The sequence below is a fragment of the Mus musculus genome, chromosome 5 (assembly GCF_000001635.26).
Source record: "Mus musculus strain C57BL/6J chromosome 5, GRCm38.p6 C57BL/6J".
NCBI classification, from domain to species: domain Eukaryota; kingdom Metazoa; phylum Chordata; class Mammalia; order Rodentia; family Muridae; genus Mus; species Mus musculus.
The window spans coordinates 21,369,668-21,396,220 of record NC_000071.6 but is presented as its reverse complement, the minus strand read 5'-3'; the positions used below and the strand labels follow the sequence as shown (position 1 = coordinate 21,396,220).

The 26,553-nt window shown below is 42.5% G+C and overlaps 2 protein-coding genes across 2 annotated transcripts in view; one reads left to right on the top strand and one right to left on the bottom strand.

The window, feature by feature from the left end:
* The window catches only part of Ccdc146 (coiled-coil domain containing 146), a 132,256-nt gene that overhangs the window by 28,457 nt on the left and 77,246 nt on the right, over positions 1-26,553 (top strand). The gene's annotated exons all lie outside the window — the stretch shown is intronic.
* Fgl2 (fibrinogen-like protein 2) lies at positions 17,835-23,548 on the bottom strand. Its single transcript, NM_008013.4, has 2 exons — positions 22,913-23,548; positions 17,835-20,967 (listed from the first exon to the last, which is right to left on the bottom strand). The coding sequence occupies exons 1-2, from the start codon at positions 23,502-23,504 to the stop codon at positions 20,261-20,263; spliced, it is 1,299 nt and encodes a 432-aa protein (NP_032039.2). The 5' UTR covers positions 23,505-23,548; the 3' UTR covers positions 17,835-20,260.

The following is a 26,553-nucleotide window of genomic DNA, read 5'->3' as shown; positions in this document are numbered from 1 at the left end:
AGTATGCTGCTCCTTGAATCTTAAGATGCTATACAGCCAGCACACATGGATCAGAATTTGTTAAGGCTCCAAATTTTGCTTCCCTTCTGAGTTCTCAGTGTCAGTTTGAGAGTTAACTGTGCACTTTAAATGGCCCTGAATTTATCTTTTTTCCACCATCATGTTCTTGACCAGATCAAAGTATATTTCTAGCAACCTAGAAGCTTCTCTGGGACCCTTCTCAGGTGTCACTCCCACCAAAGGCAGCCCATGTTCAGAGTTGCCACTCACTCTGTTGGTTAGCGTCTTCCTAAACACTGTGCACATAGAATCATATGCCATGTTTTTGACCAGGCATCCTGTTTGTCATTGAATGTGTGAGATTCATTAATAACACTTTGTGTAAAAACAGAACGACCCTTTGTTTATACTCCTGCATGGTAACTGTCTTTTTTTCCTCAGGAATTGGTGTGTGCCTAAACGTGAGGCTGCTATGTCATAGAGGAAGTTTATAAGCAGCCCACCGGAGTTTTTCCTGGGGTGGGCTCAACCTTAGATGTTGCAATGCATGCGTGGTTAAACCTGTTTCTGTCTGTGTGCACTGACCCTGACTATGAGTGTCATGGTGTCGGGTGTTTCACTCTGGCAAAATCTAGAAGCTATAAAACACTTCATCTCAATTCCACAAGCACAAAATTCATTTTGAGTATTATTTTATTTTGCCTGCCTCCCTGATTATTCTCTTATCAGACACCAGTCAGCTCCTTCTTCCTCCTTTCTTTGCAAATAATCCTTATGCCAACAGTTAAGCTTTTGACACAGCAGAGCCAAGTGCTAGAGAACAGGAAGCACTACCCTGATTAGGAGGCCCAAGGGAGAATACACAGACTGCAATCAAGTACTACCGATGGAGTGTGTCAGGATAGCAGACAGAGCCCTGTTAGCTGGGGAGTGCGGGTGAGTGGCATTCTGTGGGTGAGTGAGTTAATAGGCTTCCCTTTGTTGGTAAAATGACCCTCCCTAGAGCTTGTTTTGTATTAAGCTATCCATTGCTTTACTTCCTACAAAATGTATAATGAATAAAGTGTTTATAGCAAGGTTTTGTAAATATCTTTTAAAATTCTTTATTTATCACAGTAGGAAATGGTTTCCACAGTTGTCTTCAGGACCAACACTTCCCAACAAGAAACTCGCTGCCACGGTCTTGTTACTGGCTCTTTTCCCAGCTGCATTGAAAAGTTTCTTCACTTTGCCTTTCACCTTTTAACAAACTAAAATATAATATAAAACAAAATTCAACATATCAAAGTTGGACTAGCCAAGGCAACCGAAAAATATAAGAGCCCCACAAGAAGGCCCAGGAACCAGCCACCCACTTGTTTACAGGTTCCAGGGTCCCATAAAGGCACTATATGGAAAGCTATAGTATATATGCAGAGGACCTGGTGCACACGTGTGCAGGCCCTGTGGCCTGCTTGAGTCTTTATAAGTTCATATGAGCTTTGCTCAGTTGATTTAGAAGGCCTTGTTTCCTAGGATCTTCCTTCCCCTCTGCCTCCCCAACTCCTTCTGCCTCCTCTTCCCTGGGGTTCCCTGAGCTCTGAGAGGGGGAGTTTTAATGGAGACATCTCATTTGGAGCTGTGTGTTCCAAGGTCCTCTCTGTACTATAGAGCCATGGGCCTCTCTCTCTCTCTCTCTCTCTCTCTCTCTCTCTCTCTCTCATCTGCTCCCGTCTGCTGCAGGAGGAAGCCTCTGTGATGCTGAGAGCAAGGCACTGATCTACGAGTCCAGCAGAATGTCATTTTATTAATACTTTATTTTTTTTTTAGACCAGTACTATATGGTGTTGCCCTAGGTTTCTGGGATATTTAGACTCTAGCTCCTCATCATCCAAGCAGTACCAAGTATGGGTTCTATTTCATGGAGTGGGCCTTGAGTCAAATTGTTACTCCCACAAGCTTTGTGCTACCGCTGCCCTAGCATACTTTGCAAGCAGGACAGATTGTGGAACAAAGGTTTGGTGGTTGGGTTGGTGCATTTTACGCTTCTCCTTTGGGAGCTCGCAGAGTACCTTTCCATGTCAGAAATGATAGAATACAGGGTAAAGGTTCTGCATCGACAATCCTTAACCTCCCCATGGTCTGTGAGCTGTGTGAGTGTTCCCTTCAGCAAAGAGGCTTGCTGTCAGTTTGTGGAGAGCAACCTATTGTCTTGGCAACAGTCTGAGTTGTTTGGGGCTTTCCATGGGACCCTTTCTGTCAACAACACAAGCGAATGAACCCCTGTCCCTGTAGCTGAAGCTTTAGTTGGTACCAAGGGATGGATGGCCATTTCCCTCTCCCTTGTTATTTGGCGGCTTCATGAGGATTGCCTTCATCTATCATCGGAAGTTCCCACTGTGCTAGGTTTCCATACTGCCCCTCAAATGCCCTTCAGTTCTAGCTTCCTCTCCCTCATCCCCTTCCTCAATCCCATCTTCCTTTCACCTTTCTTTCCTACCTGCTACTCACATTCTCATCCCCTGACCCCCAGCTCCAGTCCACTCATAAAATCTGTTCTATTTCCCCACGCTGGGAGATCCGCATTTGCTCTCTAGTCCCTTTGTCTATGCCTAACTTCTCTAGGTCTGTGGATTATAGCTTGGTTATCATTTATTTATGGCTAATATCCAGATTAAGTGAATATATACCATATCTGTCTTCCTGGGTCTAGTTTAACCTCACTCAGGATGATGTTTTTCTAATTTCATCTATTTGCCTGCAAATTTCATGATGTTATCTTTTAAAGTGCCGAGTAAATACTGAGTTTTGTAAATGAACGTTTTCTTTATCCATGCTTCTCTTGAGGGACATCTACATTGTTTATGATTTCTGGCTGTTATGATTAGAACAGCAATGAACATGGTTGAGCAAATGTCTTTGTGGTAGGATGAAGTGTCCTGTGGGTACATGCCGGAGAGTGGCGCACAGGTGGATCGTGAAGTAGATCTATTCCCGTCTTTCTGAGGAACCACCATATTGATTTCCAAAGTGACTATACAAATTGTACTCCCACCAGCAATGAAGAAATGCTCCCCTTGTTCCACATCCTCACCAGCATGAGCTATCACGTGTATTTTTGATCTTAGCTGTTCTGACTGGTGTAACATAGAATCTCAGAGTCATTTTGATTTGCATTTCTCTGATATCTAAGAATGTTGAACACTTTTAAAAGTGTTTCTCAGCCATTTGAGATTCTGCCGTTGAGAATTCTCTGTTTAGATCTGTACCCCATTTTTAAATTGGGTTATTTTTATATCAAGTTTCCTGAGTTCTTTATATATTTTGGATATTAGCCCTCTATGAGATGTGTAGCTGGCAAAAGAGTCTTCCCATTCAGTAGGCCGCCGCTTTGTCCAAATGACAGTGTCCTTTGCCTTACAAAAGCTTCTCAGTTTAACAAATTTTAGTTGAATGATACATTGGCTAGGAATTGAGATAACAAAACAATTATCCTAATCTACTTAGAGATATTTATATACTGCCCACTGCATACCAGTATGCTGATAGGAAATGTTTATTACTGTTATTATTAAAGCTACAAAATCATTCCTTTATTTTTTTAGTTCTCTTTTAAGGATTAAAAGAATTATTTATGTATATACATGCAAGCCTGTGTATGTGTATGCCACATGTATGTATGTATGTTCATAAGAGGCCAGAAGAGGTGTCAGACCCTATGGAGCTGGAGTTAGAAGCGGTGTGAGGAACCCAATGTGAGTGCTAGGACTGGGATCCTCTGGAGAGCAGCAAATACTGCCAGCCTCTCCACCTTTCCAGGGAGGCCACCTCTCCAGCCCCTGTTTAGTTTAATTCTCTCTCTCTCTCTCTCTCTCTCTCTCTCTCTCTCTCTCTCTCTTTTTTAACGGGGCTGATGACTGAGCTCAGGACCTTCTACTTGCCAAGTAAGTGCTTTTCAGTTGAACTAAATGTCCAGCTTCCTTCCTTTGTTTTAATGTTCTCTTCTCCCCCCCCCCCCCCCCCCCCCCGTGCTCTAAAGACAAAGTACAGGGTCCTGAGCTTGCTTGGCAAGTGCTCTGCCACTGAGCTCAGGCTCTAGCCTCCCTCCTTCTTTTCAAACAGTCCCTGTGTGTTTTCTGTGCTAAACACCATCGGGCGCACAGACAGAAAGCCCAGGGAATATTCCTGTCCTTTGCAAGGTTTATTTGGGAAAAGGTAACTTGAAATGTTAAATGCCAACAAAGGGTGACGTATGGTTACAGAGCCAGAAGGGGCAGTTTTCTTAGAAGTCACTGTGGGAAGAGATGATGGAGAAAGGGTTTTGAAGTCAGTAGACGTAAGACGAGCGGAGATAAATCAGCTCTACCTTTGAACTTTGCCCTCACTGTTCACACACGTACTTGGCACATCTCCAGGGTCCAAGGCGCTTCAGAGCAAACTTCCGAGGACGCCTTTGGCATTCTCCCAAGCCTGGCTCTCCTGCATTGTCCTTTGGCTCTCTTGTGAATGTTTTGTCTGGCCACTGAGACAAGACACACGAGGCTACACCAAGGCAGGTGTGGTGGGCAAAAGGAGTGAGCTTGTTTAGGAGAGACACTAAGAAGGTAAAATTCTGGACTTCTTATCTGTATAGATGGGGATAAGGGAAGAACCGAACTTGGCATTCGGAATGCTGAACTAGGAAACTGTCTAAATTATTGGGCCAGAAGTGCTGGAGTTAAGAAAACACCACAGATATAAGAGGAGTGTCTGGTGTGTGGATTGAAGCTTGCAAACAGTCCCTGACTAGAGGGACAGGTGTAGTTAGTTCTTGATCCGTGCTTTGTAGAAGGACTACAGTTTGCTACTTCAGTGTGTCTAACAGGGACGTCTGCATTGTGGGGATGAAGTGATATTGTCATTGTGTGTATGGTTCTGTGCTTCACAAATGGTTGCTTTTACACAAAGGATAGTTTTTATACATTCTGTTCTCCGGAGGCTGGATCCAGATAAGTACATTCGGAAGTTTTCATTGATTTCTAAAATCATCATCATCATCGTCATCATCGTCCTCATCATCATCATCATCGTAGCAGCAGCAGCAGCAGCAGCAGCAGCAGCAGTAGTAGTATTTTGGGACTCTCTGGGACTACCAGTGCTTCACCCATTTTCTGGGTTCACCATCTCTGTAGCTTTACTGATGAGATTCATGATACAATCCCTAAAAAAATTTAAAAATAATTTTCAAATAGCCAAAATATCTTTTTCTTGTTTTATGCCTTAATTAATAAATTAGCTAGTTGTAAGCAGGTAAAGATATGACTCTCACCCACAATGAGCTTATTGTCAAAGGAGTGTTAAATGTATGATTTATTTTCCTATGGATTCTGATATGTCATCACTACCATCCTACAGCTGTAGCTTGTCCGTGGTTACATACATGCACACGATGAGGAAGGAAGCCTGTGTTCCATGTCTTACCTTAGCACTTAGACTTGACATCACTCATGATTCACACTGTAAACACTACTATTTTAGGATTTTACAAATTTACTTTTAAAATAAATACTGTATAAATGGAAAAGATAAATGTGTAATGTTCTTGTTATATGTTTCTAATCCCTTTCCCTTTTTTAGTTGTGACACCTCACTAATAGTCATACTTGAAGGATGTGAGTGTTTTTTAATGTACTAGTTTCCTTTCTAAAATCTTTCTGTAAATATCGGTATTGCCGGCATGTTTTCACTTTCCATCAAACATCCAGGCAGCCTCACAAAAGCAACTTAAGACTTTATGTATCTGGTAAGAAATTTTAAGCAGACATGAATTCACCACACTCTATTGACTACTCTGGTAGAGGTGGTTTTGCTGCGTTGTTGTTGTTGCTGCTGCTGCTGCTGCTTTTACATTTGACAGTAGGATGGAGATTTTAAATGATTTCCATTACAGAAGAAGAATTTGGGATGAAGCAGGAAAGCACTTCAGGATTTAGATATCAGCACAGCTTGTGTCCACTCTTAAGGATAATTTGCATTAGCATTATACAGGCCCTATTGCTCCTTATAAAGCACATTGCTACCTCCAAATCCAGTCAGTAAAGTGTACACTACAGAACAGGGCCAGGAAAAAGAAGGTCCCTCGTGAGGTGGCCTCACTCTTGGCACCTATAAAATGATTACACGAAGACTGGCTCTGGCCAGGAATTTAGGCTGTTATCAGAAAAACAATCTGGAAAAAACAACCTGATTAAAAATGAGCAAGTGGGAGTCAAAATATCAGTAAAAATCAGGGCAGGCAGGACTCAGCATTTCCTCCCATCCTCCCCGAACTGCTATGTTACTTCCTCACACTTAACATCTTCCCTGAGCATCTACAGTGAGCCCTGCCCAAGAATAAGACACAGGGAAGGATGCTGGCCACCATATGGCCCCCATCAGCATGGATTGTTTTCCTCTCCTTTGCTTTATCTGTGCCTTGATGTTTCCTTACATAATTTAAGCTTCCCATGTGTGTGTGTGTGTGTGTGTGTGTGTGTGTGTGTATACTGGTGTGCATGTTTTTAAGTTCAATAGTTTTTTTTGTTACCTCTAATTTTTATTGGTATTTTATCTGTAATAAGAACTTGGTTGAACATTAAAAATAATTTCCTTGCTGGGTGGTGGTATAATGCGATAATCCATCTACTAGGGAGGCAGAGACAGAAGGTTCGTGTTCACAACCACCCTGGCCAATTTAAGAAGATCCTGTGTCAAAGTACTATAGCTCAGTGTTAGGATGCATGATTGTATGCAGTCCTGGGTTCCAACCTCAGGCTTGAAGGAAAGGACTTTAAACTTGAATTCTGTGGGGATTTTGTTGGTTTTTTTGTTTGTTTGTTTGTTTTAGTAGTTATTGTAAACAGATACTGCTTTTAAAAATAAGGAATAGGAAAAATAATCTATGCAATTATTCTCTCCCTTAATGAAAGAAATTCTAAGTTGGCTTTGGAAAGCTATCACACTCAGACAATGTATATCTCGTGTACCATTAGAACCACATATTGGGAACTGAAGATGGAGTCTTAAGAATTGAAATCAAGAAAACCCCTTTCAATTAAAATATATGAACTGGACAATGAGAAAGCATTGGCGTCCTTAGGTAGGACCTTAGGCAATAAGCAAATAAGAGTAGGGTGGGGAACGTGGCCATCTGGTAACCACATTTACAGATGACACTAGTTAAATGAGTCAATACCAGAAGAGAGTGTAAGACAAAGCTGTCAGTCTGCACAACAAGGCAGGGTTCAGTGGCTGAGCAGAAGATGGACCCAGACGAGGTCTTTAGAGAGCATAGTATTAGAAGCTTCATTATAAAGTGTGTCTCAGTCAAGAGGTTAACCTTTTCAACTAAAACCAATCTTTAACTTCTAAAATATGCACATTGCATTAAATTCAGAATGCTCAAAACCATACACAATGAAGTTAGCTGTCAGGAGCAATCTAAGAAAGGCTAAGGCTAGCAGGTGGTCTTCCTGGAGGTGGCCTGCCCTTTTTTGCATAGCCTAAGATAGATGAGCTCTGAGAGGCAAGGTCCCAAGAAACTTCTCCTCAGGATTGCTTCTTGTTGCTGGTACATTTTCCTATTACTATCACATAGCCTCTGGATTCCTGGCCTCAGGCCACACTGTTGGACAGATCTCCTGCAGATCAACATAGAGATGAACTTTGATGAATTAATGCTGTTTAGATAAATTAGTGATTTTATAGAGTTCTTGATTTGATTTAAATACTTTTAGGAAGAAAGCATTAATAGATGTTTTGGTTGTTTGCTAGAAAGATGTAACAAAGTTAGAATCCAGAATAGAATGTGCCTGCTTCTCATACAGTAAGTAAAGGCTGCATAATAAGACTACAATGAGCTTTCATACTACACTAAAAGGAGAGGTGGGTGTGGGACGAATTTGTGTTCAAGGAAAAGCATTTGGATTCAAGGATGAAGCCACAGGTGTGCACCATGATAAGGTAAGGGCATGTGAAAACTGTTGCTTTGAACTTAAAATGAGCTTACAGAAGGAAACAGGGCTCTGAACTTTTAGTATCAACATTCTTTTGTTACTCCTGTTTTGTATAACATCTTATCTGGGGTAATTTTCTAAGAACTTTGTCTATAAAAAGTCCAGAGAAAAGAAATAAAGATGATGGGTAGTTTGTGGGGGCTCTACTCCATCCATCCATCCAAATGTATATCTGTCTGTATATGTATATATATATATATATATATATATATATATATATATATATAGATGTAGATGTAGATGTAGATGTAGATGTAGATGTAGATGTAGATGTAGATGTAGATGTAGATGTAGATGTAGATGTATATATGTATATATGTATATATATGTATATATGTATATATGTATATATATGTATATATATGTATATATATGTATATATATGTATATATATATGTATATATATGTATATATATGTATATATATACACTGAAGAGTTAAAAGAGGTCAGAATTTCTTGCTGGACATCCTCACCAGCCACAGATAAGTTTTGTTCCATCAGAAGTATTGACCCAATAAATTGCCCAGTCACTGTCACCAGACCTCATTTGCTCCCATTATCTGCCTTTCAGACCTGGAAACCCTATAGATGCTGGGAAAGTCACTGTAAGTCAGCCTACTACCCCATTCCACTATCTGAAGGCCACCCCTCAGAGCAGTCTTGGGCCATCCTTTATATAGATAGCATAACAGGAAGTCTATGCACAAAGAAGGAAATGGTATTCTAATAGCCACACTTGCATTTTACATATACAAATTTATTTTTGTATTATTTTATGGTTCAAATAGTATTCAGTATAACATTTTAGGTAGTTCTCTGTCTTGAGAGTTTTGGTCATTTTCAATCTTCATGTTTCAATTAGACACAATAATAAATCAAATAACTCCGTTCAAACCATTTTACACTGGGATTATCAGATTGAAAGGATAAATACCTAACAGTGGGTTGCCGGGTCAGTGGGTTTATTTATTTTTGAATCTTTATGATTCAAATTTTTTAAGTTTATAGTAGTGCTGAGTATACTCTTGCTTCACAAGGCATCTTCTGGGACATTTCCTGTTGTCACTAATATTAATTGGGGTTTTTAACCCCACCTTAGATCATTTACCTCCCAGAAAAAAGGCACAAAAACTTCTAAATTTATAATAAGTCTTAGACGACACTAGAGCTGGCAGATATCTAGCCTCTACGCTATTAGTATCTACACCCCTATCAATAACCCTGAGTTATAACTTGCCATGTTTCACCTGGGCCACTCTTTCTTCAATTGGCCAGCCCTCATGGCTATGTTTTCATGACTCACTCACCCCACTTACGTCTTTCCACTTTCTCCCTCCTTCTCCTCTTGTGTCTCAGACCCCAAGCCCAAGAATCGAAATTCTACCTACCTCTTTTCTGCCCAGCTATAGGCCGTAGGCCTCTTTATTCAACCAATAGTTTTAAATTAAGGAGTAAGTTTACATATCATATCTTGGTATACATGAGGATTTCCTGGTGCCTGGAGGCAACCAGACCTTGGGGGCCAGTATTTATCATTACAGTTCATAGCAACAGACCAAGTCTCAGCAATTTCCACCAACAAAACTGAAACTGTGTGTTCATTAAATAGTGAACTTCCTCTTCCTATAGTCACTGGCAGCTACCTCTCTGTCTCTCTTCTCTCTGTGCGTGTGCTGCTTCTGGGAGTGGAATCACAGACCGTTTCTCTTTTCGTAGCTGGTTTACTTCACTTAACTTGGTGTCATTAAGGTTCACCCATGCTGGAGCCAGTGCCAGAATTTCCTAAGACTAACAATGCCTTGTATGATTATCAGTGAACGTGTTATCTTCTCTGGACATGATATACAAATATCTCTCCAAGATCTCATTTTTAAAACATTTCAAACATTGTATTATATATCCAGAAATGGAAGTGCTGGATTATAGTCTGTGTACTTAAAATGTGTCTTCATTGTCGAGATGCCTTGTCTAATGATTGTAACAATTTACAACTGCAAATGGGTCCCCCATATTCCAACTGCAATGCTTCTTTTTAATATATATTTTTTTATTTTTGAGATGATAGTACAATTACATCATCTCTCCATTCTCTCCCCGCCCCAAGCCCTCCAATGTTCTCCCCCTTTCGCTCTTTCAAATTCATGGCCTTTTTTTTTTTTTTTGCCTTTGTTACATTGTATGTGTGTGTGTGTGCGCGTGTGTGTGATTTTTGTCATAGTCCTTATATTTACCTTGAAGTGAGTGGAATGGACCTTTTGTTTATATATCAGACTATTCTGAAAGAGAGCATATAAGGCTTGAGATGTAGCTCAATTAGCAGAGTGGTTGCCTAACATGCATAAGCCCTGGGTTCAGTACTGGGTATATCTGGCACAATCACACATAACTGTCTAATCCCAGCATTTGGGAGGTAGAGGCAGGAGGGACAGGTGTTTAAGGTCATCCTTTGCTTCTTAGAAAACTTGAGGCCAGCCTGGACTAAATGAGATCTGTGTGTGTGTGTGTGTGTGTGTGTGTGTTAACATATTAATAGGAAAATTGAAGTATGGAAAGGCCAAGCAATCAGGAGCTGAGCAGCACAATCACCACAGACATTTTACTACTCACAGTTTCTAAGAGGATGGCGCCATGTCATAAGGTTGGGTAGGGGTCGGGGGCAGAGTATGAGGGTAAGTCAGGAAGCAGATGGGAAGGAAGGACTGGGAAAGAAACTTTATTGTGGCTTCTGAGCTAGGGAACAGGCGAGACAGGGTGAGCAGACTCTTAGGACAGCCGGTTTGAATAATCTCCGTGGGTTCTGGGGTGTTGTGTGCAGGCCCTGGTTGTCTAGTGTCTGGCTCTGAGGTACTTAGAGCAGGTAGGGTGTATACCCTGGATTAGTTGGGTTGCATTTGAAATGTGTGACTCGGAGGAGATTCGGGGGTCAAAGGGAGGAAGAAATGAGAGAAGAAGGAAGCTAGGTGACTCAGGCATATCATGGTTATCAGCGTGTACAGATGAAATGCAGCCACCTCATGCACACCGGACAGATATGACGCATCAGCTTCGTAGAAATTAGACATGTGGTTAATGTGGAGGCACATTTGTGCTTTGTTGTGTCTGTGTGTGTGCTTTCTTAACATTCTACTGCCCATTGGTTGGCTTGAATTCTTCTTATACATTCATAAGAATTCTTTGTATTTATATATTACGAAGGCTGTCTCGACTAGTGTGCATTCTTCTAGTTTATCGAATAATTGTTTTTAGCTTGCTCCTCGTTGTTTATTCCCTGTGTGGAAATTCATCTTTCAATGTGCTTGGATCAATCTATCGTTTCTTTGCAGCTCTGGGATTTTGTTATACTTTGAAAGACCTTTGTTACTCTGAGGCTATGTATTTGTTTCCTGTGTTTTCTCATGATACCATGAAGATCTGAGTCATATTTTAACCTTTGCCCCATCTGGTAGAGTCGGTGTGGTGGCAAACAGGAACAGCTTAGAACCCAAGGCCAAGTCCATTATCCTCTGTACGAAAGTACTGTTCCTATTCCTGCCCACGTCAATCAATTGGAGGCAAACAGGGACACCTCGGTCGGGGAAAAATATTAGTGGGAGGGCAGAAGAATCAGCTGGTATTAACCCTCAGAATCAGAAGATAGTGTTGCTACCTGTAATGGGAACAACTGCACGGGCAGGCTTTGAACAGCTTAAATCTTAATAATCTGATGGGGAACGATCAGTTGGTGATAAGGTGGCTAGACAGAGCTGCTCTTAGTTCCAGCTCTGTGTGCTAGTTGTCAGGCAGTCGTTTAGGTTCTCTGGGCCTTGATTTAGATCATTGATACAGTTTTTCAGTTCAAGTTCCTTCTTCACGGTGGCCTCATTGCTTACTGCGGTAATGCCCATCATTTCTGGATTCTTTTGGTCTTTTCTCTCCTCCCCCATAGAATTCATATATAAGTACTCTCTGTATTCACGTCACCATCAGCCCTGCCCCCCATCACTATCAGCCCCTCCCCCACCACCATCACCATCAGCCCCTCCCCCTCCATATCACTATCAACCTATCCCTCTCTCCCCTGCTCCCTCCAGAGGGACCACTGGGAGAAACCTTGCATAGGCTATGTGTGTGTGAATTGCTTACAACTCAACATTTTCCTTCACTGGCCTTGATACACAGCAGGGTGTGGAGGGTATGTAGATTCCCCTGCAGAAAGCCTTGAAAAGCCTTGTGCTAAGGTGTCCCCTCAGGTAAAGAAGGCGTGAGTTCCACGGCTCCTCCTGTGCAAAACTCCCTAAAATTCCTCATCAGCACGGGTGTCTCTCCGCATCCCCCTCAGACCTGTTTGAGGAGCTCCAGATGCTGCCTCCCCGCCTTGCTTTCTGGCTCCACCCATCTCCCCTTGATGTCTTTGGCCACTTCACTGTTTTCCCACCCAGCATCCCGTGGTCCTTTCCGGGTCCAGGCATAGACATGAGGAACTGAGGGCAGCAGGAGGAGGTTGTAAATACTTAAAGTTGAAGCTTCTTTTGCTTGAGCATTAAGATCGCCACTTCCTGGTCCTCAACAGTCAAATCCCTCAGCAACCCGATCTACGGTTCCTTCTGTCCTTCTGTTCCTGTGCCCACACACTTCCTGCGTTCCAGAACACACTTGCACAGCCCGGCTTGCTCCTGTTTGCCTACAAGCTCAGGATTCCCCACTCCACTGTTGCCTTTCTCTTCTCCTCTTGCCCTAAAAGCAGGCCCGTACTTCAGAGCAGCCGTTTTTCAAGGCCATCTGGGGTCCCAGGTTTTGTTTTTTGTTTTTTGTTTTTTTTCTCAAAGTATCTTCCTTCTGAGCAGAGCTGGACCTTGGCTCCTTCTGTAACCTCGCCCCTGCTGGGCTGCCTTGTCTCCCACCCACTTCTCTTTTCTGTTCTTAAAGCTAATCTGAAGTGGCTTTGGAAAAGTGAGAGAGCAGGAAGCAATCAGTGTTCCTTGCAAACTCTACCTGCTTGGTGTATAACTGTGATAGGTTTCAGAAGAGCACCCACACACGATCATCACTTTTAAAAGCAAATGAAAAATGGAGAGACTTCTTCCATCTCTGAATGCTGTTTCCATAGGAAAGCAACCCATGTTCTCCGTGATTTAAACCTTTTCAGTTAGAACCATCACACAGCTGTCCTATTTTACTTTACCCGCTGACCCAACCCCGCCAGGAAAATGTGATAGAGGAATGCTTGTCAAGTGTTTTTTTCTCAGTGAAATTAAATCCCCCCCAGGTCGAGAAAGGCTGCACTATTCCAGCTGGCACAGGCTACAGATCTGCTCAACTTCACTAACCCTGCTCTCTTTGACACCCTTGACATGTCTGCAGATGGATGGGGCCATTGCAGACACGTTGAGAACCTCTACCCAAGGTCAGCATGTTAGACACCAGCCCATATCCAGAGTGAAGGTGTCTGTCCTGTTCAACCTGCACAGATCCCCACATCCACGGGGTCCCTCTGGGTGGGTTTCTAATAGTTGGATGAACAGGGTTTTAAAAATTGTCCGAATGTCTGGAGCTGTGGCCCATCAAGTAAGAACACTGCCTGCTCTTCCAGAGGAGGTGGGCACAGTTCCCTGCACCCGTGTGTAGGCTCTCAACCCTCTGTATCTCCAGGCCTAGCACATACAACACCCTCTTCTGGGCCCCAGGAGCACTACATACGTGTGTGTGTGTGTGTGTGTGTGTGTGTGTGTGTGTGTGTGTGTATGTGTGTGTCACACACACATTCAAGCAGACCCTTATATATATAAAATACAAATAAATTAAACCTCAAAAAATTTCCTCAAATAGGGTAGAAAATTTTTTTTAAAGAAACCCTCACTAATACCATTTATTTTTCAGTGAAATGCTTTATAAAACTTGTTTTTAACAGATGAAAATAAGAACTTTGGCATTTGCATGAGAAGACTTTCGGCTTTCAGATATCTTGCAAAGTACTTTGTGTTTGTGCAGAATGTGTCTCCAGTGAATCCTGCCACGTAACCATGGAGCAAGTAGTGTTTGGACAGCGTGAGGACTTGTTTGCCTTTTCTGTCAGCACCGTCATAAATTTGACTTAGCCTCAGGAAGACAGGATTTAACCGCTGGGTTAAGTAGGAACATTAACACCCTTGAAAATACGTTGATTTAAAAATATCTCCTGTCTAAAACATTATATGATAGTTTTGATAAGTTTAATAGTATAAATAATTTCAGCTCAGACAAGATATAATTAGAATTTGTTTTCCTTTTTCTAAGTTTTAAAACAAAGTCAGATGAGGAATGGTAATGAGGGTTACTGCATGACCTTTTCCATGGAGAATTAGACACTTCATAAGAAATTCACCAGGAATGTCAGGAAAGCTGAAATGAAGGCTGGCCTGAAAATGACTGACAGTTGGTAGGTAACATCCCTCCAAGGGAAAAGGGTCGGGGAGGGGAGGAGAGGAGAGGGGAGGGGAGGGAAGGGGAGGGGAGGAGAGGAGAGGAGAGGCGAGGCGAGGCGAGGCGAGGCGAGGAGAGGAGAGGAGAGGAGAGGAGAGGAGAGGGAGAGAGGAGAGGGAGAGAGGGGAGGGGGAGAGGGGAGGAGGAGAGGGGAGGGGGAGAGGGGAGGAGGAGAGGGGAGGGGGAGAGGGGAGGGGGAGAGGGAGAGGAGAGGGGGAGAGGGGAGAGGGAGAGGAGAGGGGAAGAGGGGAGAGGGAGAGGAGAGGGGGAGAGGGGAGGGGAAGAGGGGAGGGGGAGAGGGAGAGAGGAGAGGAGAGAGAGAATGAGAGTCAGTTGAGTGTTGTGTGAGAGTGTGTGTGAGTGAGTGAGTGTGTGTGAATGAGTGTGAGTGAGTGCGTATGTGAGAATGTGTGAGTATGTGTGTGTGTGAGTGTGTATATGTGAGTGTGTGTGTGTATGTGAGAATGTGTGAGTATGTGTGTGAGAGTGTATATGTGAGTGTGTGTGTGTGTAAAGCACTGTCTCCTTGGGCAGTACTCACCACAGCAAACAGAACACACTGGAAGTGTCCTGGGAGAGTGTCCAGTGCAGGATTTTTGAACTGCCAGTCAGATTCATTCGTTGTCCTCTCCATTGCAGTATTAGTACTATGGAAGGGGCTAGAAGTTGAATTTAGGCTGCCCCTCATGTGGAAAGTGTTTATAAAACACTTGTGAAATAGTTCATTATCACTATTATCTCTAAAATGGAGAAAGGGAATAAAACTAGTGCAGTTAAACTATTCATAATCATAGCCAAGCTGTACCCCAGTGATACTAAATTATTTGGCAAGCTAGATAGAATGTTGTTAACAAGCTTGGAGGCCTTTTCTATGAGGTTCAGTTCTTGCTTCTTTTGAGCTCTGCCTAACGTTTGGCTGTGGGTCCCTGCATCTGTTTCTGTCGGAGGCCAGATGAAGCCTCTAATGATGATTATACTAGGATCCAGTCTACAAGTATCATTAAGAATCATTTCATTGATTTTTTTTTTTTTTTTTTGCCAGCTGTGTCTGGTTCTCTCCTAGATCTGTGGGCTATCCAGTGCCCAGCATGGACTTCCTCCCATGGTGTGGGTCTCAAGTTGGACAGTCATTGGTTGGCCACTCTCACAAGTTCTGCATCACTTTGCCCCAGCACATCTTGCAGACAGGACAGACTGTGGGATGAAAGTTTTGAGGCTGGGTTGGTATCCCAGTCCCTGCCCTCCAACCCTCGCCTGGTATCAAAGGATGACCGATTTAAGCTCCGTATCCCCCATTCCTAGGAGTCTTCGCTAGGCTCACCCTCAGATTCCTGGGAGTTTCCATTGCACTAAGTCTCTACCGCACCCCTGAATGCTCTCCACTACACCTGTCTCTCCCAGTACAAAATTTGTATAGTGTAGAATTCCATGGTGAAACACTAAACTCTTTTTTAAGACAGCAATTCATTTAACAAAAGAACACTGCTAATACCATATGATACCTAAGACATGCAGCAAGACTGAAACACTAAACTCTTTTTTAAGACAGCAATTCATTTAACAAAAGAACACTGCTAATACCATATGATACCTAAGACATGCAGCAAGACTCACAAGAAAGCACTTTTGCTGGCACGAGAAGCAAATCTGAAACTATGATTATCTGGGACACGTATGCAGTTGTTCCAGTGGGAGTAAAATTCTGCACTCTAATATAGACACATCCCTGAGATCTCTCTGGTGTGATTTTAAGATGGTGGCATCCTGGTTTCTCCTTATTTCCAACCTCTCTGTGAGGTAAATTGGTCCAGGCTCCTGCAGAAAAGTTTGTGTTCTATGTCTACTTATATATGTTTATCTTTTATGGTCCCAGGGTTCATTACATCTGTGATGAGCAGTTCTCAAATGCATGTGTGAACCCCAGGTGCCCTCCCCCAACTCCAGACTAAGCCAATGGCAGTCTCTGCTTGCAAATATTTGAAGTCCACTTTCTAAGCTTCTGGTTCCATCACTCACTCTGCCCCGCTCTTTACACACTCCTCAGACAGATTCCCTCTGCAGATGACGTCCTAGTTCAGTCAGTGACAGCACCATCTTTCAAGGTCACTCAGTCTGAGATACTGTAGTTGGCCGGGGCTCCTCTATTTGTGTTTTACTATCCACCACTGACTTAGCTGATCAAATCTTGTGAGCTCTACCTCAGAACGCATGGATCTCACTGCGACTGCTGAAGTTAGTGCTCTCACCATCTCTCCATGGGATTACTGTAAGCACTATCATCCTGGAAACCCCTGTGTCCATGGCAAGACAGCCTTCCATTTCTAACTGGAGGAGATGATGGCCCTCCTCTGTAGACAGCCATTGGTCTCCTGTCTGCTCAGAATGAACGGCATCCCTGGGTATAAGGTTCAGGAGGCCTAAGTGCCGTGGCCCCACCCTCTGCTCCCCTGCAGACCTTTCTGCTTTCTGCTTGCCCTACTTTCTTGACCCCAGCAGACTAGACTCTGCTTACCACACACGGGTCCCTTCACTGACTCTCACATGTGCCAGTTGCTCTCCAACTCCAAACTTTGATGCTTCTTGCTCCCTTGGCTTGGCACTTGCTTTCCTCAGGCATTTTCTCAGGTTTCCACTCTGTTGTTTACAGATCTGTTTATCTGTTGTCATCACAGAGCGGTCTCTCCTCTGTGCCCTGTACTCATTAGCTTCTCTGAGGTCTCCCCTCTGGAACCTGTATTAATTAGCTTCACTTCCTCTAATAGTCTCTTACACTTGCTTGCTTTTTTTGTCATGAAAGTTTCTCCTGGTTGAAAGTCAGAATGCAGGGTCTATCCCTGTGGTCAGAGGTGTGCCTCCATCCTCCAAGAAGACTTTCTGGAGCACAGTACAAGTGTCTGCTAAATGAATTAAGGCAAACCACACACACACACACACACACACACACACACACACACACACACACACTTCCTATCTCTATAAGTATTTGGTTTTTAAGACATTTCTGGCTTCCTAGCTTTAGTAACATAAGCAGCTATTGAATGTTGGTTTATTTTAATTAGGTGGGCAAACTATTATAGCCAAACATTTGTCTTTGAGTTTGAATGACTAATCTTTGGTGTGCTAAAACCCACCAGTAACACTAGTGATAGAAGAGACCGAGTTAAAAGCTACAAAGGGAAACTGAAAATGCTGCCTGAGGGTGGGTCCCCAGCAGTCTAAAGGAAATAGATGATGGTGTCCTCTATTTGCCTTGCTTATTATTATATAAAGAAATAATACTCAGTGTTTTTAAGGACTCGGGGATGTTATCTAGATTAGGTAAACACAACCCAACCTTTTAGACAGTAACAGATATATAAATATCATTTTACACATGCTGTTTCCACATCGAAGGATAGATATAAAGATTAACTTTTATTTTACAAGGCTTTAAAGAAACATTAAACATAACCTTAATTATACATCAATGAAAATAAATCTTAAACAAGAGTTCATGGAAATTGCATATATCCACCTATCTTGAAAACTTATCGAAGAGTGAGGGGCAGCTACTGAAAAATCCAGGTCCAGCCCATCCTGGGATTCTAATGCTCCTTGAGCCTCGCACACGAGCTCTGTCCACCAGAGAACTGAGGACATTTGCTGCGTTACTACTTTTCAGAGAGATGGCTTTCTCGTTTCGTGACAGGCAAATCAACTGGATTCCTAAGAAATTAGTTCCACTTGGCATTTTTAAAGAATAATGATGTTCAGCAATAAAGTGATCATTAAGATCAGTGCTAGCCACCCAAATGAAGCCAAGACTCTAAAAATACATATTGGCAAATAGTGTACATTAATGAACATCAGCATATATCAGTGAATTGTTAAGGCTAAGGACTATTTCAATAAACAGATTAGAGATTATCAAAGTCTACAATATATTTTTAAATGAGTGACAGAAAATGATTCAAAAATAAATTTCTGTGTTAAAGAATTATTAGAAGAATATCATAGACTATAATAGAAAACAACATTTGGATCCATTGGAAGTGCAAAGATAAAGTATTTACATGGATTCATTGTTACCCTGAGAAAGACACACTCAGGATGAACACATAGTATTTTTGCTATGGTAAATCAATTTTCATTATGGAAATGTCATTAGACTTATATGGCTACATATAATAAACAGGATTTGAAACACATGAATTGTATAATATCAAAATCTTCTTAGTCTTTTTTAAAAAGCAAAAAGAAATAAGATTGGTTACTGCCACTTACATTCACTGTTTTACCAAGTAGGTAAAGGCTTTAAAATCTACGTTATATTTTGGTCATTTAATTCAGCATGCATTTAGCTTACGCTGGCAATTTAATTATATTATTAATAGCTTAGTTGTCACTGTATTCACCTGAAAACTTCATGTTGCATGTTTCAAAAATAGTATCTTGCTCTTTGTAAAGTTTTTTTTTTTTTACAGTGGCTACATGTTTGAAAGTTTAAGTAGTCAAGACAATAAATATCCTCCCTAGTTATGTTTTAAAAATAACTAAGGTGGAATCTTTGTGCATATATTTCAAAAGCTTGGTTAGTATATTAGAAGCTACACCAAAACTTAAAGATCAAAGTTATTGCTTAGACAGTGCATGTTGTACAGTCAGTTACTCCACGTGACTGACTGCATGCGGCACTTCAGATTCCACCCAAGAGCACGTTTAAGTGTGCGGCTGGGTTGTTTCTCTCTGAGTGACCCCTTTTCACAAGAATAAAGTGAGTGAAACTGCCCCCAGAGCCTTTTAATGTGACCCTTGACATCCACAAGTAAGGAATTCCAGGGACTCACATTTGGCTAAAATTGTATATATTCTTTGAATTTCTAAGAATGAAATAAGCAATTGACTGCTTAGGATTAAAATGTATAATATTTAAACTAAAATTCCAAAATTCATCCTAATAAATACATTTGTTCTAGAAAAGTCAGCTTCCTAGAACGTTGACTCCTCGACAACAGTATTGCTTTGGGATTAGGATTGGCTTTCAAAATATAAACCAGTGTGTTTTCCCTTACCATGCCTTTCCCCAAGGAAACCTTACAGTAGTCTAGCACCTTACATCACAAACCATTGTGCACAGAGAGCAGAGGGAGAGGATAAAGCAGCTTTTGTATCGCGGTCTAACAGGCTATAAACAGTAAGTGAATTACCACTAAACCAAAGTCTACAGGGTAACATTATTTTTCAATTGGAGAGGGAAGAGACATATATTATGCTACCACATTTTTAGGTATTTTAATGCCATATTTTGCATTAGATGAATACATTTAGCTATACATATTGTCCCTGGCCCCCAATCCCATCCCTGCCCTTCTTCTTGAGAACTAAAATGCTTTAAGTTCTTCTTAGACGAAAGATAATACTACAGTTCTTGGCTTTCAGTTGTACCTGGAAGGACTGGTATATTCTCAAATGTGTATATTTAGCCCTAGTGAAAATAAAACTTGCGTATATAGAATCTAGCTTGCTGAATAATTTAGTTTTTATTATAAAAATAATAAAAATATTAGGAAACTTTTCAACTAATAAAAATGAAAGGTTTTGCAATTATAATGTATAATTGTCAATATTTCCAGTGCTTTCAAGCATTCCTCATATAACAGCAACATAGGAGTCTTTTTAGATCTTTTCAGCTTTATTCTAAAAGCTGTAAAGCTTTAAAGGAAATGTTTAGCCATAGGAAAGGAATATAAACTGAGACATATGGTAAAGGGCTGAAGGAATTCATCGTCCTCTTAGATAGTGAGTGCCCAGAGAGATGAACACTAGCAATTTATGGCTTGAAATTCTTGGGCCTAATCATCATCTTGGCCTGTTTGAAGGAGGACTTGTAGCCACCTGGCTGTGCCTGGTTTATACCAGGCCAGGTGCCCCAGAAAATCCCATTACGGACACCTTTGTATTTCTGGTGGTAATATTTGCCATTTAAGTTGGCAGAGAGACATGAATCAAACCACCAGCCTGAGCTGTAATAGAGCCCACAGTTCCCAGAGGGGTACCGATCGTTGTCTCTGTCTGGGGTTGTGAAAAACCTCAGGTCATGGTTGTAGTGTCGACTGAAACGCAAGGCATCCCCTGCCGTGCCATTGTAGTTACCGATGTGTAATCGGTATTTGAGAAATTCATTAGCCACATAAAACTGATCATACAAGGCATAAAGTGTGAGACCATTAAAGTCTTCAAGATCTATTCTCAAAATCATTTCCTTACTCTTGGTCAGAAGATGAATTTTATCGTTGCCCAACCAAAATTCTCGTTCAAGGTTTCCAAAGCCGGCTTTGTAGTCTTTCCACTCTCTGGTGAAGTTGGTGCTGCCATCAAGGCGAGCCTGCAGCACCGTCCAGCCTCCACCCATGGTCTCCATGTCACAGTAGACCTCAAAGCTGCTGTTTCTGTGATCAGGGGTAACTCTGTAGGCCCCACTGCTTCTCCTTCCTAGCACGTAGTGGTCGGAACAATCTTTGTATATTAGATGTTGAACTGGAAGAGGGAGGAAGGAAAAGCATAAAAGCATGGGGATTTATTAGTCAAAGCTATGCACCTCAAGGACTCTCAGACTCAACAGCAATTGGACAATTCACTTGCGTTACAGTTTATGTGATAGAGGAACCTGGCTCTGATACACTCTCCTGAACCAGGCTAACAGATGCTAACTAAGGCCTCAGAACCAACTGGTGTTATCAAGTATACAGGACTGCCTTGAATGGCAATCCTGGTGGCAACACTAACAGCAAAGAGTAGTAAGAATAAGTGTATGCAAGGTTTAATGAGGGTCAATGACCTCCAGAAACTCTGCCAATCACTGTAACAGTTTTCACTGAACCCACACAGCAGCCTTACGACGTGGATATCACGGCCAGCTTGCTTATACAGTTACTTAGTCTCCCGGAAGATCAGGGAGTTTTCCCACCGCAACTAAGTGTTAAGTGACAGAGCTGGGACAGAAAGCCAGATGTACCTGACAGAGAGTTTTACTCTCATAACCATTATATTCCTCTGCCTTAACGTTGAGAGGAGTCCAAGTCTCCTAGGATACAATCAGCAATTGTTACAGCAGACTTTACAGAAATCGTTATATATGTTCTAAATGTCAGCCTTCAGTGCACAGCACTGTTCTGAAACCCATTCGTATTTCACCTGAGATTGACATAAAATGATTCCAGTTTTAAAAGGGAGGGGGGGGTTCTCCAATAATATGGCAATGTTATCCTGAATTTATTATTTAGGAAGGTATACAGTCAGCCAATATTTCACAGTTTGGTTTCTAGACGTAGCAGCAGGGTGATTATAATTATGCTCAGTGTAATCATTTGGTGGTTTTTGTAGAGATTAGAGACCAACTATTTGTTCCCAGTTAATTTTAATAAAATTTGAGTCAGGTAAAGAAAGTTCAATATAAGATTCCTGTAAAACACAATAATCTGTTTGCATGTATTTAGAACTCTGGAGAGTCCCAAGCTTTTAGGAGAAAAGTAGGTAACAGAATATTTTTGTGTCATTACAAGTTATATGCCATGTCATATTTAATATACACCTTGTGATGTCTCTTAAACATGAGTGTCTATCTTGGTCATTAGTGATAACATTCTATGACATGATGACCTACCATCTCTAGAGATTCCAAATGAAAGTTATCCCTACTATGTCCCATCGACCTCACAGTCAGGATGAACACAGAGGGTGTGGCAACCCATCCACAAAGGTCCTAGGAATCCAGGAATCCGGACACAGAAGGCTGTTAGGTCTGTGACCTTAAATAGTGTTAACATTCACTAACTGGAATGGTGAGGATGCATATGCACTAAGTCTCAACCCCCGAAGTTCTACACGTGTCCTCATCCCCACCACACACACACACAAAGAGAGAGAGAGGGAGGGAGGGAGGAGAGAGAGAGAGAGAGAGAGAGAGAGAGAGAGAGAGAGAGAGAGAGAGAGAGAAGAGAGAGGAGAGAGGAGAGAGAGAGGAGAGATGCTTCCATGTATAAAAATCTCCCATTCTCACTAGATATTTGAGAACCTAGCACAGCAGATTGTTTGTGAAAGCCTTATAAAGCCCATCAGCCACCCAAGATCTGATTCCCAGGGACCTAAGCAAGCAGAGCCAGGAACCTTGCCATACCTGTCCTGTGTTCAAATATGTGTTCAGATTCCGGGAGGAATCTGTTTCTGCTCGTCTGTTGGTCGACCTAGCAGGGAAGGTCTAGAGACTTGCAAGTGACGGTCTCTAACGAGTACAACTAATAGGATTTTTGTACGTGGATCATTTACCATTTCTGTTGTCTCATTTGAGAAAACACTTGTTTCTCCTGCCATAACTTAACAGGTGAAAGTCTGACTAACTTATGCTCCCTCGGGTTAATGTTTATGGCCACTATCTGGCTATACAGCTTTCATGAACAAACTGTATGACCCTCATTACACCTACCCGGCTGTGACTGCATGTGTTCTTGGCTGGGACACTTGGAACACTTGCCATCCAAACTGTTGACCACAACGGTTAGATTTGCCACTTTGTTGTCCACGTAGTTCTCAATGTTGTTCATATTTACCAGATGGAGCGTCTCCAGGCGCCCCTGCAGCCCCTGGATCTGGTCCTTTGCATTCTTCAGCTCTGAGGACAGCTTGTTCACCTGACTCTCCAGTTCCTGGACTCTACTGTCCTCGGCTGTCTCTGCTCCATTCCCTCCATTCCCGCCGGGATCTCGATGGTCGTCAGCCTGCAACTTACAGTCCTGGCAGGATTTCTTCAGACTGTCCACTGCTTCCTTGAGGGTCCGCACTTCTTTGAGCACCTCCTCCATGCTGCCAAGCTGCCGCGGGAGCTGGATGGTCAGCGTGGGCAGGGTGAGCTGGAAGGGGCACTGGCTCCCCTCGCACCTCCCGCTGCCCTCCAGCCTCGCGGGGCAGGCAGCCTGGGCGCTGGCATCCTCCAGCCCCTCAGTCAGGTTGTGCTCCTCCACCGCTCGGCAGGCAGCGAGGACGGCAGAACTCAGCCACAACCAACCAGGAAGCCTCATCCTTGCAGTGCGGCAGCCCAGCCTGACCAGGCGCTTTAATAGCCACCGCCGCCTGACTCAGGCGTTCTGAGTTCCCAGAAAAGGGCGGGCGCATTTGCATCACAGTCTCAGACGCCACACAGGAGGAGAGGGTCCTCAGCAAGCGCAGCCAGCCAAATGCTGTCATCTCCTGTCAGTCAAAACTATGCACAATAGAATGCCTGCCGTGGGTGCCACGCATTGTATTCAAGATTCACCGTCTGGGTTTTTAGTAAAGCACAAGGAAAGTCTTTTGTTTAAAAAACAGTTGTAATACCAGTGCCCAAAAGATACCATATTATATACTTGGTCCACTAGTGGGGAAAGAGTTGGAACGTCTAAATGTCTGTGAGCTTCTTCCCACTAAATGTCACCAAAATGGAAATGATTCTGTTTCCTCCCTAGTTTGGGAACCTGTTTTCTTTTTGAAGGCTAGACTTTGTGTGAACTCTTAAGTACTTAAAATTGCCCCTAATCAGAACAAAGGTCCGCTCTTTAAATGGATTCTCTGTGTGTGTCTCTCATCTGTTTGTAAAAGGGAAGAGAACTGGCAGAGAATACGGCTGTTTTCTCCTGACTGTGCAGGCTATGTAATCGTCAGTGGTTAAAACACTTGGAAGCACGTCACTCACACATCACAGGCAGTGGCTGTCCTTCCCCATCACTCAGCTCAGGAGCTGGGGGTCTCTCTTAAGTTCATTGTGCATACTGACCTCATAAGGTTTCTTATTAAAAGGGATTTTATTACTTAAAAATTATTTCAGCGTAACTGACACAGATAAACCCAAATTCTTTCTCTGTACTAGTTAAAGGCACTCTGTAATCTATCTCTTATTTATTTAGACTGGGTCTCAAGTAGCTCAGGCTGGCCTTGAACTCCTGATCTCTCTGCCTCTCCCTCCTAAACACAGAGATCACAGGTGTGTACCACCATGTCCAGTTCTCATATTTATATCTCTAACCAGATTTCCCAAGACTTTTCTCTACTGCCTCTTAATTCTAACTGAACTACTCTCTTCAAATTCTCAGAGCAGGGCAGGCAGGCGCACTTTCTATCTGAGAAGTCTGGAATGTTGGCCCTGGCACTGTCTCCAACTGGACATAACACGTATTGGCTTTGCTGAGCCTTCATGCCTGTTACCAGTGCACAAGGAATTTGAATATTTTTTTTCTCCTATAGAAATAACCTATACAGACTGAATGTGCAAAGGGGAAATGTGTGTATGAAGAATTTGTCAGACACGCCTTATGCCTTGTCTTACCGCACTCTCGGGCTCCTACTTTCCCTTCTCATTCCATCCCATGATATCCAAACCGATGTTAGACCCCATTTCACCCTGCCCTCCTTATCCTCTCTCAGGCCAAGGCACTGCCTTGATGTAAGGGAGAAGTGAATAGATGGGTAATTTCAAAGAGAGGAAGAATGACAGATTTAAGTTGTCTCGAAAAGTGGACCTGTATAGGATTAGATTCTGGCACCTTGTTAGCAAGCTCGGGTGCTAATCTCTGTTTACCAGTCAAGAACTTATTCCACTTACTGTATCGTCACCACCATGCTGCCACATATCTACAACATGCTCGCCAACACCTTGCTCATCCATCCATGGACTCATCATATTCTAGTGACCGTGTATTCTATATGAATACACAGCATTCTCCCGAGGACGTGGGCCACATTAGTAAACCTCCACCAACAACAGCACCACCAACACCAACACCACCACCACCAACAACAAATGCCTTTGCTGTTTTAGATACTGAAGGTCTCCTGTTTTCTTCATGACATCTCCCAGCCTGTACTTAGGACTTTCCAACGAAATCCTAAACCCGTTGTAAACAGGACAGAAGCACAGCTTTCTGACTCCTGACATGGGCTCATTGTTCATCTCTTTGAATGGGAGATTGGCTCTTGGGGTTTGTGGTTGACTCTTGAGTTTGCAGTACACCACCTAATTCTCAGAGTGAAAGTGAAAAGCCACTTTGTTTATCCATTTCCTTGGCACTGTCATATGATCTTCAGGATTTTCAACTTAAAAAAAAATCATTGTCCCCTGCTGGTGTGGTGACATCCACTGTAATCTCCTCTCTTAGGAGGCTGAGGCAGAAAGATCAAAGTTTCAAGGACAGCCTGAGCTACATACACAGCAAGATTCTGTCTCAAAATACAACAGATCATCACTGAGATAATCAATTTGTCCTTTGGCGCTTCTGTTCCTTCACTGATGGAGCATAGCATGGCCAACTATCTTCATTTCCTGTAGTTGTGGTAGACACACCCTACGAGTCAAGCTAGGACTATTGTGTTGGATGACTCAAAAACTGTACTCTGAGTATGCCCCTAAATGGTCCCGCAGATCTCAGAGTTCTTATGGTGTGGGTCTGAAATGCTCATGTGCCACCTGCTTGATCATCAGGGTGGCACTACTGGGATGCCCTGTAATCTCTGAGGTAGTCCTGGGCAAAGAAAGGTCTGTCTTTGAGTGGTTGGAAGTTTGCTGCTATAGGGCATCACAGGACCCCCAAGCTCTTATTTCTCCTTTCACTCCCAGCCATGAAGTAGATAGTTGTCACCATGCTATGCTCCATCAGTAAAGGGACAGAAGCCCCCAAAGGACAAATTATCTCAGTAATTTATTATAGCTATGGAACACTAACTCAGATTCCAAATAAATTGTATTTATTTTTATGTATATGAGTGTTTTGACTACACATATATCTGTGTACCATGTGTGCTCCTTGAAGGCCAGAAGAGAGCATCAGATACCCTGGAACTGGAGTTATAGATAGTGAGTCTCCATGTGGGTGCTGGGAATTGAACCCAGGTCCTCTAGAAGACTAGCCAGTGCTCTTAACTACTGAGCCATCTCTCCAGCCACACAAATAACTTTGGGTGAGTAGACAAACTTTCAAAGATGAAACCATAAATAACTGAGGACTATGCATTTTTATAAAATACTTGGCTTTAAATTCTTAGAAAGTTCTTTACATTTTAAGCTGGAATAATTAAATTCATTTTACCAATTTTACCACT

Coding starts and splice junctions, on each gene's coding strand:
- Fgl2 (NM_008013.4), bottom strand. CDS start 23,504: ATGAGGCTTCCTGGTTGGTTGTGGCTGAGTTCTGCCGTCCTCGCTGCC. Junction 20,968..22,912: donor ACACATGCAGTCACAGCCGG/GTAGGTGTAATG, acceptor TCCCTCTTCCAG/TTCAACATCTAATATACAAA.